General features: G+C 40.6%; 1 protein-coding gene across 2 annotated transcripts in view; it reads right to left on the minus strand.

Moving 5' to 3' along the window:
- COLQ (collagen like tail subunit of asymmetric acetylcholinesterase) overlaps positions 1-19,743 on the minus strand; it is a 46,425-nt gene that overhangs the window by 18,078 nt on the left and 8,604 nt on the right. The window contains exons 2-11 of one of the 2 annotated variants that reach the window (XM_075083171.1): positions 13,204-13,316; positions 11,304-11,408; positions 8,569-8,613; positions 7,828-7,854; positions 6,032-6,103; positions 3,608-3,670; positions 2,562-2,588; positions 1,864-1,908; positions 1,061-1,096; positions 41-121 (exon numbers count right to left, since the gene is read on the minus strand). In XM_075083171.1, the coding sequence (XP_074939272.1) occupies positions 41-121; positions 1,061-1,096; positions 1,864-1,908; positions 2,562-2,588; positions 3,608-3,670; positions 6,032-6,103; positions 7,828-7,854; positions 8,569-8,613; positions 11,304-11,408; positions 13,204-13,316 (614 nt within the window). The remainder of the gene's footprint in view (positions 1-40; positions 122-1,060; positions 1,097-1,863; positions 1,909-2,561; positions 2,589-3,607; positions 3,671-6,031; positions 6,104-7,827; positions 7,855-8,568; positions 8,614-11,303; positions 11,409-13,203; positions 13,317-19,743) is intronic. The other variant, XM_075083172.1, reaches the window with a different exon arrangement.

Raw genomic sequence — 19,743 nt, forward strand, 5'->3', positions numbered from 1 at the left:
ACACCAGAAGTCATGGGAACAGGAAACACCATGGTCCTACTTGTTTGCCTCGTTTTCCAGGTCTTCCTATAGGTCCTCTGTGTCCAGGTACTCCAGATTGTCCCTTCGGGCCCATCTCCCCCTTGGTGGGTGTGGAGGGAAGGAAGCAGATGTAAGTACAAAAATGCATGTTAACTTCGTTAAACCTGCCTTATAGAAGACAGCAGGTGGATGGTGCTCTAATTCATACAATTCCTCTAGATAATGCTGGCACCATTTGTTTCTCATAATATCCAAATTATAAAATATATTATAAATAATAAAATATTTTAAAACAAATATAAAGTGAAAAATATCTTTCACAATTTACTCAGATTTCCCTGAAAAATCCTTTCCTAAAGAGGAAGCCAAATCGATGGCTCAGAAACATGCTCAGAGACTTGGGGACGTCGAGGCTAGCAAAACCCTCTGACCCTTTTTGCAATATCTTGCTTTGTGATTAAGATGCACATGTAATAAAATCACTTAGGGAAAGGAAGGTGAATTCACTCATCTTCTAGCCTCCTTAGAAGCAACCATTATTTCCTTATCATAATTTCAGAGATAAGATACGATTATGCTATAAAATTATCCTCATCTAGGATTTCTATCCATAAAACAACATCCAAGTTCTTTTGTAAGTGCAGAAAAATTATGATATCAAAACTGGTCAGGATTACCACTGCTGTTTATAGTAGTGGCATTTTGATTCAGAGTATCAAGAAGGAAACACTTATTATCTTCAAGTGAATAACACCCAAATAATTAGGCCAGTTATGAATCTACAACTGAGAGTTAAACAGGAGGAAGTTTATGGTTAAAATAATGTTTGGGGGAAAAAGAGAAACAAGAATAAACAGCTTCATCTCAGAGTTTTCTCCTAAAATAAAAAGCTTAAAGAATTTGATCAAGTTGAAGAAGTGTTGGTCATTGAGTCAAGCAAGGGTTTCAATGCCTTATACTTTCTAGGATGTCCCTGAAGCCATTAATTGACCCTATGCCAGCACTTAACACAACTCCCCAATACATCACACCCACTTACTTTTTGTCCCAGCATTCCAGGGAAGCCTATTTCTCCCTACAAAGTAAAAGGAGAAAAAGCATCAAAAATGTGGAGTGATCTTTGACAAAGCAGTGCCTTCCTCTGAAGGAGGAAAATCAAATTCTATGTAATGATATCAGTTAAAAAACTTTCACTGTGATTCAGCGCTGCAGGTGATGCAGTAGGTGGAGAATTCTAAGCAAAATTTTACTGTAAAGCCCCTTGTATGATAACACTACTCCTCCATCTGATCCTCTGCTGCCTGCATCTTTTCCTCCAGGAAAAACATTCCAGTTGTGCCTTGGCTATAGGAAATGCTGCTACCTGCAGAACTCCAGAGCCTGCATTTGGGAGTGGCATTTTTCCATTTTCATCAAAAGCAGTTTATTTCTTCTTTCTTAGTCAAAAGAGCCCCCAGGTCAAGAATCTCCCTTTTCACACTCCCCCTCCCAGCCCCCTTCCCCTCCCAGCATTATCATATTGCCAGCCAAAAGCATTCTGGCAAGCTGTTGTGGTTCTGGATTGCACAGGCCAGGAGAGACTGAGATTGCCTCCAGGGAAATAGCCCTCTGCCTCATCACTCCACTGTGCACTGGGGCTGGGGAGGCACATGGATGTGGAGGCTGCCCCACAGCCCTCCTGTCAGGTAGGACCGCTGCCTGCCCTCACCACTCTTGCCCTCCCAGAAAGATCCCTCCAGGCTCCCTTCCTCCATACCATTCCTGTTTTTTGCTATCAGAAGTACACTAGTCCGCATGTGCATGTTCAGCTGAAGCTCACAGCCATTTGGAAAAGAAAGTTACCTGGTCTCCTTTGACTCCTTTGTCACCTCTGTCACCTCTGGATCCCTGGAGAGAGATAACAGCGTGACAACAGTTTAATTACTACCATTTCACAAGGAAGAAAAAAATATTTCTCCTACACAAGGCATTCTTTGGAGTCATACAGAATACAGAAATATCTCCAGAGTAAGGTATATGGTAGATACCTGAGAATGTTTCCTTATTACTTTCATTAATATTATAACAGAATTGAGTAAGGCCTGTAGGAAAAGGGACCCATTCTCCCCAGATAATTACTTTAAATACATGTTTTTCCTGATGTAATACTTCCAAATGACTTTTTTCCCCAGCTGGCTTCATCCAAGTTCAGGTCCCACTGTATGATCTTACACTAAAAAATGTCGCTGTGCAAAAGTATATATAGCCTAAATAAACCAGACCAACCATTAAGGATTATTACACCCATTCTACAGATGGGGAAACTGTAGTGAGGTGCACAGTAGTAACTTGGTCATAAGAAGGTGGGGTGTAAAACTCACTTCTTTAGCATCCCAGCCCAAGCCACAATACTGTGCTCCTTGTCAATGCTTATTTTCATTTCTCATTGGGACCTTTAGACTTCACTCCATCAAAATTCATTCTCATTTCTACAATTACTTTTTTTTTAACATAGCTGTTTCCACTTGTTAAATTATACATTATTCTGTTGTCACACTGACCTTTTCTCCTCTAGTTCCAGGAAAACCCTAAAGGGAAAGATAGATATGTTTATGTTACTCGTTTTTTCAAGATTACCCAAGAAGCGGAACTTTCAAACTTTAAAGTGAAGAAAAAGAATGAAGCACAAATAATTAATCGCATCAACTTGTAAATGCAAAACAATATTTATAGCTTCTACAATTACACTGAAACAGAACTATGAAACATGAATTAAAGGCAAGACAACTCAGTCCCAAAGCCAATGTGAAAAAGCCAGGTAAAGCCAACAGGTCTGATATTGCTTTTAAAATTGAAACAAGGGAAATAAAATGTAGCTGAAAGTGAATGAAGCCTTAGACACCACAATTAATAATCTAAAATAATTTTAGCAATAATCTTCCTCTCTTTCTTTTTTTTATCTCTGTGGAACATCCTTAAATTATACTTAAGTAATCTTCTAACGTGAAGATGACTATAAAACTGAGTTTCTCTTTAAGAAACATACAATAAACAACAGTGCTCAGTTCTTTCCAGTCCTTTATTTGAATAAACTAATTGCATAATTTTTTTCAAGTACCTTGAAATATTGTGGCTTGAATTTGTAAAGGCAGAAGCCATGCTTTAGACAGTGACGTACAGATACTAGAACATCCAGACCTAATTGTGCTTACTGTCCAACTATCAATCCATATGCATAGTTTTAGTAGAGGACCAAAATGGTCTCCACAGTCTTACGAGTAGGTGGAAAACATTGCAGACACAAGTTAATGCTGCAGATACACTTAAGAACTCCAGTTTTCTAGTGGGACACAACTATATATGAGTTTTGCTTTTAAAAGAAATTTTTGCATTACAGTAATTTACACCAAAGCGTTTTTATGAAAAGCAAAAAACACAGCCAAGCCCAACCAGGCAACATAACCTTGCTTGAAGGAGGACATATCTTTTAAGCTGTATTACAAAAGCTATATCTTGATAAAAGCTTTCCAGCAAATTCATGAGGGAAGCAGCTGTCAGCAGAGCATTAGAAACCAATGTCTGAAAATGCAGCGCTTGGTTAACAAACCTTGGAGCCCATTGGTCCTCTTGTACCTGGCAATCCCATCACACCCAACTCTCCCTTTTCACCCTAAAGGGGTCAATAAAGAGAGTTATTGATTGTGGCTCTCTGATGAGGTCATATTTGAATGTCTGATAGTTTAGTGGTTCAGGTTTTATGTCAAATAGTTGAGTCAAGCCTGACCTTGGTGTAGCTTTGTAGCCAGAGGTCTATATTGCAGTTGTATTCTGCCTGAGTCCTCATATGTTATCTTATTCCTCTATTTGCATTTTCTTGGGTGTGTAACTTGTGCTTCAGTTTTGCCAGATGCTATTAAAGGACGTGCAAGCAAATTAGCAGCAGCAGTGCATCCTTTTGCTGCATGAAGGTGCATTGTCTCTACCCAGCATTGCTTCCACTGAGTTGCAGAAAAAAAAAGCATTTTGCTGCAAGCCTTTATGGCCCGGGGAGGCATAGCAATTACTTTTATCATCGTTCTGAGACATCATGTCCTTTACAGTTGTTTGGAGCCAGTAAGTCATGAAAAGGCTTTACAACAACTTCTCCGGCTGCTGTCAGATAATTATATCTAGGCTGAAATACAGAGAAGACCCCGCAGACATGCAGAAGCCCTACCAGCAGAATACAGTTGGTTCTCATTCTCCTTTGGCTTTCACTGTCCTAGTAGTGGAGAGGATTTTAACACTGGCTGCTGCCCCAGCAGAAGTTCAGAAAAGACTTGAAGAAACAAAGTAGGAGAAATAAGGATTGGATCAGCACAAGTGAGGAGACCCAGCTGAAGAAACAGAAGGCACAGAGATGGGAGTGAGAAAAAAAAACAAACAGCAGATTACTGGAGATTTACAGCAAGAAGAGGATGCAGCAAATGACTATAGTGAAAATGAGTATCAGGAGTTTGGGAAGATCAGAGATCAGACGAAGAGAAAGGAAAGACAGACACAACCAATGGAAGTGAGCGCAGAGATCTGCTGGTCTCTGTTTAATTGGAGCCTTCACTGACAGGCAGGAAACTGAAATTTGTAAAGACCAGAAGAAACGAAAGTTTGAACCCATCTAGAGAACAGAGAAGGCAGGTATCAGATGTGACAATAAAAGCAGGAGAATCGGAATCACACACCAAGTAGGATTTGCAGTCAAAGTATGGGAAAAAGTATTACTCCTGAATGTGAGGGATGCTTCTAGAAGTGTGATGAAAAACGTAATAATAGACAAAGAGGAGATAAAATTAAAATTAGGAAGACTTCATAAATAAAATTAGAGCTTATATAAGGAAAAGGCCAAGTGAATTAATTTCCTGACTACTGTGCTCTCAGTAATCAGTCTGTGAGGGACCTTCCTTCTGCCCTCACTGCTCCCACTGTGAGAAATCACAGCACACTGCATTTTGGGGGACACCATTTCTCATCTCTCAGTTTAAAGTGAACATTGGCTCCTTTTTTGTACATAGTGTCTTGTTGCTTGCCTACGTTCTCACACACTATAATACGATGTTGCTTATCTGACACAGCTGTGAAGAGCTCGAGGGTCTGCTTCCCAGGTGTGTCTTGAATTCAGAAGTCATCTACTATTATTCTTGCAGTAGCAAGAGCTACTGCATCACATCATTTGAGGTGTGGGCACCAGCCTTCATGGAGCAAATGAAGAGTCAAGATTTTCTGGAAAATGCAGTTTTGAACTAAATATTGTGTGCAGCCCTTTTGCCTGATGCATACTGGATTGAAGAAAATTTATCTCAAAAGTCCCAGTAGAAACTCTGCGTACTGTGGCTTCTGTGAAGAGCTCTATACCTTTTGCATAACGTAATAGAATAAAGGACTGGCCTTCAGCTTTTTTACAAGAAATACAGATGAAGCAACCACTCTACAGTAGCAAAAAATGTCCTGCCATTTCTTCTGCTGTTGGCTATGAAAAATCACAGGACTGAATGTTTGTTTGTATGGGAACGGACTTCAGAGATCTGATCAGCAATCCATGTGGCTTTTAATCTCTTTCCCCTGACACCAACCTGGTCTTTTCCCTGTGATCACATGGGCACACGGTTATGCTGCCAAGAAGTACACATTCAGGCAAAGAGATCTTTATAAAGGATAGTCACAAAGGTGATGATCAATTTTGAAATGCTGATTCGTGTGATTGTAAGACACCAGTGGTTATCAGTGAGTCTTCACTAGATTGACTTTCAATTTCCTTTTCATGTATTTCAATCAACATAAGAAGTGCTACAGGGGCTAGGCGGAAGGTGCAGTAACCTAACCCTAGACTGGGCAGGTCTTTGCAGAGCAGTGTAAGAAATGGGACAAGCACAGAGTGTCTTTGCACTGCTGCAACTTCCCAGCCTCCAGCAGATAGTGGTTTAGAGACTTCCTGAGATAACGGTTGTGTTCAGAGTGTGATGTTGAACAGATGATCCCATGCAAATTTTAGCCTTACCTTCGGTCCCACAGGTCCAGGCCATCCTACTTGTCCTGGCATCCCAGGGACGCCCGGAGGACCTGGTCTACCCTTGAACGGAAAACATTGATTACAACGATTCATGTAACATCATTCCTACACACACAGGCCTCTGCTGCAGACAGGAGGTATGGAGGAATAAAGTCTTTTCAGGAAACGAACTGCAAATGCTTCTTTACATTGTTTTTAACACAAACAACACTATATTATATTCATAATACAGTTTGTGTTGATGCTACTGGAGGAAGTGTGGGCTTGCACAAATAACAGGTTATACTGAACCAAATAAATAGATCAGCTGCAGAGTAAGTCTACATGCAGTCAAAATAATCATCCTAACAACCCAGTATCAATAACTTAAATCCTCTTTTCATTTAATAATACAGTGTAAATCAAAAAGACCTGCATGTAATTATATCAGTACAGATCCAATTTATGTTAAGAACAGAACCAAATCTTTAGCTAAGATATTCCTATTTTTATTTACTATTATACTTATTCTGAACATTCTCATATTATTAGCTATAATTGCTCTTTATTAGCTACCGTATGACTAGCAATAATTACACACATACAATTATTTATCAATTTTAATTACTGCCTCCAAATCACTCTTTGAGTATCTGCTAAAATGCTGCAGATTAGTGCTATTCCCTTTTTTTGTGCCACTTGACAAAATGATCTTGACAAAATGATGACAAAATGTCATCCTGACATTTGGGACTAAGATCGACCTCCCACAGCTTTTAACCAGGCAGCTTTTAGCAGGAGGTATGCTGTGTTGTTTCCAGCCAGCACCACTTCTCTTCTGGGACGTACTAGTTTTTGTCAGAAGAGTAAGTACTGGTGCATTTTGTTTAAGGTTTGCACTCTTTTGTAGGTTGGTGGGTGACTCTCTCTGAGACATAACTGTTTTGAACACTTGACTTTATATAAGCAATGCTTTTTTTTCACTTTAGGGCATTTGTAATTTAGAAAAAAGAAAAAGACCTCATTTGTTTGTGTTTCATATTTCTTTGAATTACTAATTGGTAGCTGGTGTTAAAATCCTTTGTATATTATTAGAAGGGTGTTAAAATCCTTGGTATATTATTAGAAGGGCACTTCTTTTCCTGGTTAGTGACTACCCCCTGCATATCTCTGATTTCATCCTGCATTTCTGTCTTCTTTTAAATTTAATTACATTAAATGGAGGTACTTAGCAACTGAGATAACGTATTCTGTTTCATTACATGTAGGGGCACATATTTTTGACAATATATCATGGCTCATATGCCATCAAGCCTAGAATTGTAGTCAGCATATTGCACTGATGCCAAAACTCTGTAAGCGTAATCATTAATGGTTATTCCTCCTTCAGGGGTATTTGGCCAAGCCGTGTATAGACTTTGGAGGATTAAAAAGTTTTATTTGCTTTGGGCTTTTTTAAATATACTTTTTATAATAGCTCCCATACTCCCCTTCCCCTGTCCACAGAGACATAGTTCAGGTAATTTCCCAATCTGTTTTAGTAGTCTGGCCAGAGCCGCATGTTCTTACGGAGGGAATTTGTCGAATTCAAACCAGCTGGGACAGCTCTCCAAGCCAAAGGGCCCAGCTGTCCAGCCCTGTGCCCGGAGCTCCCTACCACCCACCCTGGTACCAGGGGAAGCAGCACAAACCCTTTAAATTCCAACATTAGCTACTTTTTATTTAACTGTTTTCTGCACCCCACTCTGACAGCTGCTGTGTGTCAAGTATTAGACAGGTGTCTGAGACAGCACCTTTGTTCATACCTTTCTTCCTGGCCTGCCAATCTCCCCCTGCCAGAGAAAGGAATATATTAGTCTCATAGACACCACACGAAGCACAGTGGCTCATTAGTTAACACATTTATTAAAAAAATAAAATAAATTGAGAATATCTTTGTGTTCAAGACTTTATTTCCAGAGATAAAATGAGAAGAATTGCTCTAGCAGAGCTTCTTGGTCTTTCCTGTGTTTTCAGCCCTAAATCTACAGTCACCCCCTTGTATAGCAAAGCTTGTAATTATGTGCCCAGCTTCAGGTTTAAGGCTCCTTCAACATCATCATGGAGCAAATGCTTTGCAGATCTGAAGCCATAACTTAACATATAGATCACTTTTAATACCTGAGCTGACCCATACCATTAATACTGCATGGGAGAGCTCTGCTTCTCACATCCTCCCAGAGGGACAAGGTGGTCAAAGGCTATTCAATCAGTAAGATCACTGACTTGTGCACCTGAACTGCTTTCTTAACACATACTGTAGACACAGGTAGTTATTATGAGCATCCATAAAAAAATTTTGAGATTGAAAACGAACACTGAAAGATGAAGATTTAAGTTGTAGCTTCAAACCAATTCACAGTTTTATGTTTCAAATTAAAGCAAATCCCCACATCCAAAAGGCCCACCATTGACTAAACAGAAAAGGAAAAAAGTGAACACAAGGCCCCCCATCTCCTTCCTTGCTCCCTCAAAAATATACCAAACCCCATAACACAGACACTTACTTTATCCCCTTTTGGTCCCGTTATACCAGGAATTCCTTGTGGACCCTATGGAGGAAAGTTAATGTTTTAGTAAGAAGGCATTTGTGGTTGCCTTCCCTCAACCATGGCCCTGTAGGAATCTCCCGGGAACAGTGTGAACCCCCAAGGTTGGAGTGTTGAATGTGGTGTCTGAATGTGGCCTTTAAATGCCAGGTCTGTGCCACTGCTGAAGGGCAGGCTGGAGAGTTGGACTAACATGAGAAGTGCAGGATCATCTTCTAGATGAAGACAGCTAGCAAGAAAAAAAGGCCTGGGACAAAGGAAAGATGAGAAGTTACTGGAGTCCTGAAGAATTAGCAACAAAGAGGACATGGAGACACTGCATCAGCTGGCAAAGGAGGTCAGACAAAGGGGTGGTAAGGGAAGTAGCATAAAACATGTGGGATGGGCTCTGAAGTGTGGTATGGACATGGAAGATTGCAACCACTTCTGAATCCTGGAGATATTTGTCTCTTTCAAATAAGGCTGATTCTCCTTCCAGAGACTTCTTAATCCAGGTAAACCTCAAACCTCATCTCAGAAAAAAAATCAGAAAAACAGTTTTGTTTCTAGAATGTTTCAGTTCACAGATACCTTTTATTTTTGAATGACCAAGAAAAAAAAATCCCATGAGCCTGCATCAGAGGAGCTTTAGATTCACTGTAGAAATCACTCCCTTCAGGTTTGGATTCTGGCTTATACTGTCCAAAACATGATGCAAATTGTACATGAATAGGAGCAAAGTGTACCCTCGAATGCAAATTACTACAACTATTTTAGTCAGTAGAGTTATTTTAGATATTCAATAACGTAAATCAGAATGCACCCTATCAGAGTCAGAGACAAATTTTATCTTATTTCTTTCATTTTACTTTAGGTTGCACATGTGAGGAATTATACGCTGAGTTATATCATTACAAATCTAACTCTCCTTCTTATGAAAAAGTGTTAAAATTCAGCTATGAGTGAACAGTATGAACATTTACAACTCCTTTGAAGGTCATGCAAGCTACAGAAGAAAGGATTTCAGAAATATTTCTTAGATAATCTTTTGTAATGGCAGCATTTCTTTGCAGGTGACCATTGTCCTAAAGTATTGCCCAGAGGACTGCTGGCTCTAACATTGCCCCATTATAAGGCACAGTACTGCAATTTATAATTAAAAATTCCAAAGCCGTGTTATACCCACCCTACTGTCAGCCATTGTGATAAAATCTGCCGGCCTACTCTATTTAAAAATATTCTTGGAGGGACCATAGATCATTTGGTTGCAAGATTAATATTATTTATAGCAATGGACCTTGCAGAGCAGCAGAATTAATATTACTGTTCTTTCAGTTGAAGTCAGAGAGAGAATTAAGAGGATTTTTTAAAAAAAAAAGACAATCTAGCAAAGACTGAAATAACAACTGCTTCTTTCACATGTACTGCAACTCTGGATCATGGCCAACCACACTGCAGGGCTGTTTCATAATGCAGACAAGTCTTTTCTCAATACAGAACAGGACAAATGTTTCCCATTGCTTATCTCCACACCTCATCATTCACATGCTAAATGAGCCTGCCTCATCCTGCATCTCAGCAAAGACAAAATGGCAGAACAGAAAAGTCAAGGTTCATAAAACAATACTTTGTGGCTTTCACAGCGCATCTTCCAGGCTATTTACAAATACCTTCTGAAGTACTGACTTGTAAATAATTAAAGCTAATCTCTTTGCCACATAACCAAACCTTTACTGTGACGCACTGTCCTTACTTTTTAAACAGTGTTTGTCTGCTTGTTAACCTCTCAGACTGCCAAAGCCTCAGTCATAGCTTTGTTGCAGTGAAGGTCCCATGCTGTGCCTGCTATTATCGTACTGTAATAAAACCAGCACCCATCAGCCTTGGGGAAGATTACTGTCCCAAAGCAGCAGGCATGGTACATAGATAGGGACCGCCTGTGCCCCAGGAGAAACTGGAAGTACTTTCCCTGAGAAGCTGTATTTTAATTTGGAAGGGATGAACTGGAACAGAAAGGCAGACAGGTGATCTTCTCCACACTACAGAGATGTTCACAAAAGCCTTCCCCCTAGAGGCGGACCATTTCCTCAGAAGATTTCTCACCTCCCTCAGAAGATTCCTGAATGTACAAATTGTAGAAAAGGGAATGGGGGCTCAAAGGGACTGACCCAAGGCTACCTAGCGAGTCAGAGGCGCAGATGTTGCAAGTCAAGCTAGGAGATCCCACATCTCCTGAACCCCATCCCATTGCCCTTCTGAGGCCCCTACTTTTCTCTGATCTGTGCTGTAGGTGTTTGCCTTCTCAGGGATGTACTCCACTAACATTCAAGTTCATTACACCTCTTGTGCATCCGCTCCATGGGCTCTTTCCCTCACATAAAGGATGACACAGTGTAAGGCAATGAAAAAAGTAGCAGAGGACCTCTGAAGGAAGTGATGGCGCCTCTGGGATTTTTGATGGGTGCTACCCACTCTAAAACTCCACAAAAATGAGGGGTGGACTTGAAACCTACTGGAGTACGCAAAGCAGGGATGAGAACATAGGGTAAAAAGCCTATATGATTTATACATAGTGGTATTAAAATGAAATTAATCCAGAGCTTGGTATGGTTATTAAATGGTAAAAAGCATTTGCAGAAGATGTTTTACAGCTTTGTAAGGACCTTGGAGCAAGTGAGAGAACGATGTGGTTTAATCACAAATGCATCACTCACCTGGGGGCCAGGAGGCCCTGCGGGGCAATGCAATTCAGGCAGAGAAGCAGCCTGTGTTATCTGGAGCTCTTGACACAACTCTTTCATATCTAGGGCAAGCAGCTTCTACGTAACACAAAACATACGAGTGAACATCCAGCCATACATAGCCAGCCAGAGAAATGCATAAATAAACAGCTACCAAATGCTACAGCCTCAAGGGGGTTTACTCGCTCCCTTAGGGAGAAGCCTAGGGTTTGTCACAAGGTTATCTTCACGGATGCTTGAACATTAGCACTTCAGCATAGCGTCCTGCCCCACACTTCCTCCTCCTCCTCTCCCAGAGGCACGTTGCAGCCAGGCTGTCACACGCCCCTCAGAGCCATCTTGGGACCCTGGCCTATTCTTAGACCTGACCCTGCTCTCTCCATCCCACTTTACAAGTAGCAGCTCCTCTCTAAGAATAGTGTCTTTGCTCTAATAATAGAGACTGCGCTCAGTGGGGGTATAGGCAGTGTGAACTTTGCTCTAGAAGATACTAATCTATAGGCATTCATTCACTGCAGACCAGAGCTGATGCCTTTAAAAATCAATGAATGTCTGACCTTTTCACTTCAATATTAGGCTTGCATGAGTAAACTACCTTATTTATGTCCTGTGACAAAAGCCATCTCCCCGGAAATACAGACGAACACTGAGCCAGAAACATTGCATTAACACAACTGATCTTCAGCATCCAAGTGAAAAGACATTTTCTAGAAAAGCTCTAACCAGAGACTCCAAGGCACAAACTGCTCATAGTGAATTCACGTGGCTCACATCCTCCTAGTAACTACTTAGTTTTATTTCATGTTTTTATGGGGGAGATGGTGTGAAGGGTGATTTTATGCTCAGATTACTCTCTGGGCTAATCTCAGGGGCCCTGGTCCCAACCTCCTCCTCACTGAAGGAATACATCCCATTTCTTAAGGAGATCTTGTCCCTGGGTGGTTTCCCTTCTGTGGAAACCACAGCAGAGGGAGGGGAGGGGATGAGGAAAGGGGGGTCAACTAGATTTTGGTTTGGGGGGAATAGCACCCTGAGCTCAACCCTGGTCTCTCTGAAGACAATGGGGGACTTTACATAGTATTTCTTCTGAGGTTAGAGCTTGTCAGGGATCTTTCTAATCATTATTTACATAACACTAGCAATGATCACAGTATTTGCATATGGTAAATGAATAGTAGAATTAAGAAATAGGAATTACTCAGTAGGTAGAGAAATTCTTTATGTTGGGATGGAAAATATATTGGAGTTAATAGACCCTGGCAATAAGTGCTGTATCATAGTATCCTGTACGTTTCATATGATAACATATGTGTACGGATACATATCTTATAGAGCAGGTGTGTGCCTAGGTGCGTGAGTGAAAACTCCATTCCCACAACCCAAACGCGTTTTTATTGCTGCAAAAAGAAATGATGGCAATAGATTCCATAGGAGGATTTCAGGACCTTCATTTTACCTACTGGCTAAGGCAAATATGATGCAAAACAAGACAAATATATAATGTACTCTCTGAAATCACTGCGTAGGATAGGAAATTGCCTTTCTGTCCTTACTTGGTTTATTGCATTTCCATTTCCTTTAGTTCACGATTGCCTTACTCTAAGGAAGGTCCCAAAACAGAGTAAGGAGAATATTGTAAGTTACTCAAACTAACTGCTTGAACAAACCCGGCCTCGTTTTATTCCTTGATCTACCTGAGGTTTACTTCAGGCCCCAGACTGGTATGTCGAATGTCCTGACAGAGCCACATCAACACAGCCATACGGGTTTGCTGAGTGGATACCATGAAGCAGTGCTCGAGAGGATACGTCAGTCTTTGTCAAACACAAAAAGTCACATAAAAAGAAGACAAAGGCTCCCAGGCCATACTTACAGGGCTCCAGCCATGCCTGAAGTACGGTGGTGGAAATAGGGGTGGTGGAGGGGGGCCGAGGAGGCAGCACGCTCTGCGACTGAGCTGTTTCTTCTGTTCCAAACAAGGGAGATCTGTTCAATACAAACACTCATCCATTGTCTTGAAGACCACAAACATTTCTTACAGAACAAGAGGAGTTACCATGCCAAAGGACTTTTCTACATCCTGCATGCATTGATTGTAACACTGTAATTCAAGCAGGGGTTTAAGAAACCGGGTGGTCCCTAAAGTCTAAAGATCCTTCTTGTGCTGAGGGCTATGCAGATTTTTAAGCTCCTAATGTGGCTATGACACAGGCTGAGTTTGGAAAATTTCAGATAGATAACGTTAGAAAATAGATTGAAATATTTCTCTCTCTCCCCTCCCTGTTCCAAAAGTCTATTAGAAATAGCATCTTCCGTTATGGCCCATGGGCCACCAGGAAGCCCTCTGCGCTATTGCCCACCAACCTTCCCTGTGGATGGAATCACTTCAGGCACTTCTGTGACAACAGTGGGAAGTTGTTCCACAGAACATTTGCTTATATTTCCCCTGGGACTGAAATCAGGCTGCACTACTTCTGATCTGTGTATCACCACTAAGAATAAATACTCTGCAACTGAGATTTAGCCGATAGCTTTGCCATTGACTGACTGGTAAGGCAGGATTTCAGTTGTGTCTGGCAATGTATTTATCCTTTTCTAAGACGAAAAATTCCACCAACAAAATAATCAGCTGTGACCGAAGATTCACAGAGAAAGGATGTGAAGATGATATATTTATACTGTTTTTTTTTTCCCCCTGTATCTATATAGTCTTTGGGTAATACATCTCTAATCAGGGTGGCGGCCTTCTGCAAAGGTTGGGCCAAGGACAGCAAATATTTATTTATGTTTGTTGGTTTATTCCTCTGGCTAGTGGCAGCTGGAATGGGTGTCTGTGAATTGAAGGGTGGCAGAGTGCCAAATACAGTAGGAAGAAAAGCCCATGGTGAAGTATCAGTATCTGATATTAATAGAAAATCTCCAAATTAAGTTTCTAGGCAAACAAACCCCACAAAATTGCTAGATTTATGTGCAAATCAATTGCAGGCTGGCTTTTAGTTACATCTCAAGGTTAAGGCAGATTTTCTAAGGGGCAGTGATTCTTCTAGTTTTACAAATACCTGAGAAAATGTATTATATGTGTTCCACCACCCCATGTTAATGGGGACAGCATTTCCCTCAGTCCTGACGCATGAAAACCAGCTGCCCAGAGGAGTGCCATTCAGCAGCATTCAGGGGCAGTTTACGTTATCCAGATTTTTTTCTCTTTCAAAACCCTCTTTGTAATGATACCTTTGAAAGAAGAATTAATTAAAATCTGAAAGGATGCATAATGAAGACTCTTTCTCAATTTTTCCTCACAAGTTTGAAACTCAGCCAAAAACTTAAATTTAAGAGAAAGGCAGAAGATGTATAATAAAAAATACAGATATATAATTTCATTCAGAGCTTTAAATACATACTAAAAATGCCAATGCTCTTCAAAAAGTAGCAAAGGTTTGAGTTCTCTTGTAACCAGTTTGCAGACACAATAAAATAAGAAGATACATAGAGTTAAGTTCTGTATTGGCTTAGCTTGAATTCAGTCACTCTTATGCAACTGTAACTAAAGCCTTCAATTTTTACCACACATACTTCTGTGGTTGTCTTAATTTCAGGATTGTATTTGAACATATTGCATTGGGACTAAATTGCATGTTATTAAAGCAATAGACAGCTTGTAATTTAACAGGATATAAAATGTGATTATTATTTTATTTTAGGCCATATTCCAATATCATCATTCTTTCTTAGTATTACCTTATTCCATGACCTAGCTAAATTTCAGTAGGATTATTATCATTCAACAAGAATAAGAATATGAAAGCTAGACCAATGTGGCTTAGTTGCTAAAAGTTCACTACCAGGCACTGTAGAAGAAGGTTTGCATTACTGCAGTTGTACTGTTACTAATTAAAAAAAAAAGTGTTGCTCTTTAAATATTTTGCAAAGATAAGATTAAATATAGATGTACATCTATAGCTTTAACAGGATACTTATTATGTCCTCATGAGTAAAGTCAAGCCCTGGGTTATAAAATATTGGGATTTTTCCCTTTTTGGCACTGAAGTCTGAAATTCTGTGGAACAGCTTTTATTTTGAAAATCACTATAGCTAACCAAGTTGATAGAAAAAGACCCATCGATTTCAGTCTTTATAGTCCTATTCTAATACTACTGCACGACAAGTTAGGTTGAAACCCAGTTTAGGTTTACTGGTGTAAACAGTGGTAGCATGTACTGATCTCAATGCTAAAGCAAGAAAAAAAGGGTATCTAACTACTGTTATACAGAATATATATCAATTATATAATGATGTAGGTAGTCAATATTTCAGGGGCTCCATCATTAATCATGGCTATGTTCTCAAAAATGTACTTGTAAAGCAAATATTTAAGAAAAGGCTGGTCCTGGACCCAAGGACCTCCCACACTCAGGTATGGCAGATGGATATGACAGAAAAGGGATCAAAAAAATGAGTGAGTCACAGAGTGACTACAAGTATAACTGCTATAATTTTTTCTTCCAATAAGCACTGCATTTCATTGGTGTGGATTGTGTAACTGCAATATGTCCAAGGCGTGCTACCATTACAGTATTGGCTTGTCTTGTATATCACAAAAGGGTTACCTTGACAGGCCTATAGGCTCTCTGCAAATGCAACGTATATTTTTAGACTCCAGGTTACCTTTGTTTGCTAAACACAGCTTCAGAATACTTCAGTCCCACCAGCGGAAAAAATCTCAGACCAAAAATAGGACTGTCATAGTTTTCTGGGAAATGGGAAGACCCTGCCTACACAGAGTGTGTGGTTACCTCTGTAGGGAAACCGCTCTTTCAACAGGCTCAATATCAGTGAACGTATTCAATAAGAGAAGAAAGTCAAAATGAAAAACTCCTTATAGGACTTATCTAAGTGGCACTTGTTTTCAGAGAACATGAAAATTCTAATTGTCAGCTTTAAAATAGAAAGTGTTTATAATTTTCAAAAGCAAATTATTTTTACAGTGCAGACTATATGTTAATCTAATTCAAGAAAGTGACTGTATAAATCTATGGCAATGGTTTCTTCAGAAAATAACATATTCTAAATAAGCTGTTGCAATGTTTCATTTTGTTCCTGCAGACTGCTTGCTTCTGACCATAGCCGGAAGTTGGGAACTCTGGTCTGAGATGGTGCAATGCATAGGCAGAGAGAAGCCTTCACCCAGGCTGAGTCCCCTGAAGTGGGGCTCGTAGGTCTCTTAGCCCTCCTAGAGCAGCTCCTAGAGCTGACCTTCAACCCTACAACCCCGCAGCTGCAACAGAAGTACTAGAGAAGTGCTGTCCTGGGCTCAGGTTAGATTTACAGGATTTCATTGAAAAAAATAATAAGTAAATCATGAAGTTGACTTTTATCCTAAAATCACAAAGCTGTAGTGCAACTGTCAGGAAGAAAGGACAAAAAAGGAAAAAGATAAACACGTGTTTCCCTTCCTATTTGTGACCACATTCATCCAAGCCGAGCTGCTATCCAAAGGCCTGTCACCTCAACAGCAGCGTTGGTGGCCTGCCCAGCTTGCGACAGGCAGGACTCTGCCAGACGGAGACCTCTGATGGGTGACACCCCATCACAGGTGCTTCTCCCACTTGGATGGCGCTCAGTATTAATAACAAACAAGCTGGGCAGACTAGTCAGTGAATGAATGTGGGCTTGTCCAGCTGAAACTGAGACTTTTCATCTGCTTTGTTGTCATTCATTCAGTCTCCTCTTATCCTTCCAAGCAGAACAGTGCACCACGGGCTGCAGCCACCCAGTACAATTCTGTACATCTATTACAAGGTGAATAAGACACTTTTTCCTTTTAAGTTAGGAAAATTTAAGAACTTGTCAAACATGCCTTTTGAGAGCAATACAGGTCAAAATCCTTTATTTACAGAGCAGGTGCAGGTATTAAGCTCTCCTTTAAAAGTCCGAAGACATGTGTCAGCATTAACAATATGTACTTCTTTAAAATGTGTTTTACAAAGCTCTGTGACCCAAAATGTGCCTTAAGGACATATAAGCAGAGACAGGAATACAGCTCGTGTCTGGAGCCAGGTAGGACAGACAGGTTGGTGAATGATCTGCTTCTCTCAGTACCCTTTTGAACTTAGACCTTATAGTTGATGGCCTAAATATATAGTTTCCTATAAACCAGCTAATATAAATATGCCAAAGAAATATATCAAGCCCTACAGCTTAGGTAATGGTGTCTGCACAGAGGAGGTGGTGACCCACGAAGCTCCCATGGGAGTTACAATATGAGACACAGGACTGCAGCTCTCCCTCACTTCTGGTTTCCTCTTGCTTGAAATGAGGTTTCAGACTCTTTAAGGAACAGAACAAAGATGATCAGCGATAAATTCCTCACCCTTCTGACAGAAAATGAAAATATCCAGCCAAAACCTTCCAAGGTTCTTTTCAGCCAAGAAAACCTCATAAAAATTTGAAAATACTTTGGTTTTAATCCCCAAAGTGGCTTGGGCTTTGGCAGCAGCAATGTGTACTTTACCAGCTGGCACACACTCAGAAGCTGTCATAATAAATAAATAAAAGTATTTAAAATCAGTTGACATTCAAAAAGCTTGACAATAGCATGAACCCTGGCATGCTGCCTGGCTGGTGGATCATAGTATTCACCCGGCTCGAGAAGCAAGGACACTCTGTCCTCCATCCCCACCTAATATTCAGCCCGCAGCCCCCAGCATCTCCTGGTACCTCCCGCGTGCTCACAGGCAGTGAGGCAGGTAAACTCTTCACAGCCTGGCTGATGAGCGGTAGATGGCTGCATCTTTTGCAGGTCAGCCTTAGAAAACGCCGCAGAAATGGAAGAGACAGGAAAGAAAAGGGACACGTGAGATTCTTAAGCAAGGGAAAGGCCTTTTGCTCCCTATACACAAATACTTCAGCCGTTTATTCTGTGTGTTTATGCATGTATGAGGTAACACACATGCCAAAAGTTCATATACTGTTCTCTTGGATTGACTGCAGAAGGAAAATTCTGAGATCAGTACAAAAAGAGGAGCATTTGCTTGGGTTGGCTCTGTGCTCCAGTTCACAAGAACATGAAAGTCCCAATAAAATCTCATGGATGGAACACTTCAGTGGGTTATAATATGGGTTTATAAAATAAACCCATGTCTTATAAATCACAATAACCACAACAGGGCTATTTTGTGCAATTTTCCTTCTCTTGCCTTCCATTTGCAGAGGTACGGAGCTCTAGGTACTGCTAAACAATGTTGACAACTGTATATACATGAGAAACAGAGGCACAGAGAAGTTAGGCAACTCCCCCGAAGCCACGGATGACTCAATTACAATACTGGAAACAGTTCCAGTCTGGTAAATCACAATATCTTGTCTCAGTCATTTTATGAGCAAGATTATAAAACTCAACTGGTTGTTACACCAGACCAATATTATAAAGAGTATTAAAGCCTAAGAACTTACTACCATCTGTAGAAGAGCCTGAAATCCTAACGATTAATGCAAGATGGCTGCTGTGCTGGTTCCGAAAGACTTCTACGTGTCATTCACTGCCACACTGTCCTCTCCCTCTTTATCTGTGAGATCAGTAGCAACAAAGCTGAGAGACACCAGTACCACCCTTCTGCAACTGCAAGATCATAATCTGTCGGTGCTGGCATAGATCAAACATGTACTTGACTTTGATGTTGCTCCACCGCATGTTCAGATGGTCCCAGACAATCCCTATGAGACTGTGGGTGCTGTTGTGTGTTCAGAAAGACTTCAGAGAAACGCCTTCAAATTCCTGTTTGAAACTTTGCTGCCATGGACTAAATTAATTCCTCATGACTCCCTTGCTGCAACAGATTCACAGCCCAGCTGTCTTTATTCTCCTGCCTTTCACAAAAAATAAATCTGTATTGACTTAGCATTGTAAAAAGTCATTAACTTTTGTAGTTTGAAAAAGCAAAAAAAAAGTATCCATTGACACTTTTCCCTGGGTAGAAGAAAACTGAAATTGTAGCACTGCCTTCTTTAGACAAAGCATCTCCCTTTACTTGTGTGCATTCCCCAGCCACATGCATTTATTCATACACACTTGCTAGTTCCTGAGAAAAATGGTTAACAGCTTCTTTTCTCCTCACCCCACTGTCTCAGCCCTCGTCTGTGTTCTTCCTATATCCACTTTCTCATCCCATAAGCTCTTCTACCATTACAGTCATGTGACCATGGAAAGCATTCCCCCAATTTCCTTTTCATTGAAGCAGTGATTCCTTAGAGAGGAGAAGGTGAGAAACAGAACATCTAGGTTGGAGTCTTATCATTCCTGTGGGATTTTTCTCTGTCACCTATTTCTGATCTTCCTAAAACAATTCCCCCTAGTGCTGAAGGGCTTTCCTAATTCTCTTCCACCTACTAAGTTGCAGCATGAAATAGGTCTCCC

The sequence above is a fragment of the Phalacrocorax aristotelis genome, chromosome 2 (genome assembly GCF_949628215.1).
Source record: "Phalacrocorax aristotelis chromosome 2, bGulAri2.1, whole genome shotgun sequence".
Classification (NCBI taxonomy): Eukaryota; Metazoa; Chordata; class Aves; order Suliformes; family Phalacrocoracidae; genus Phalacrocorax; species Phalacrocorax aristotelis.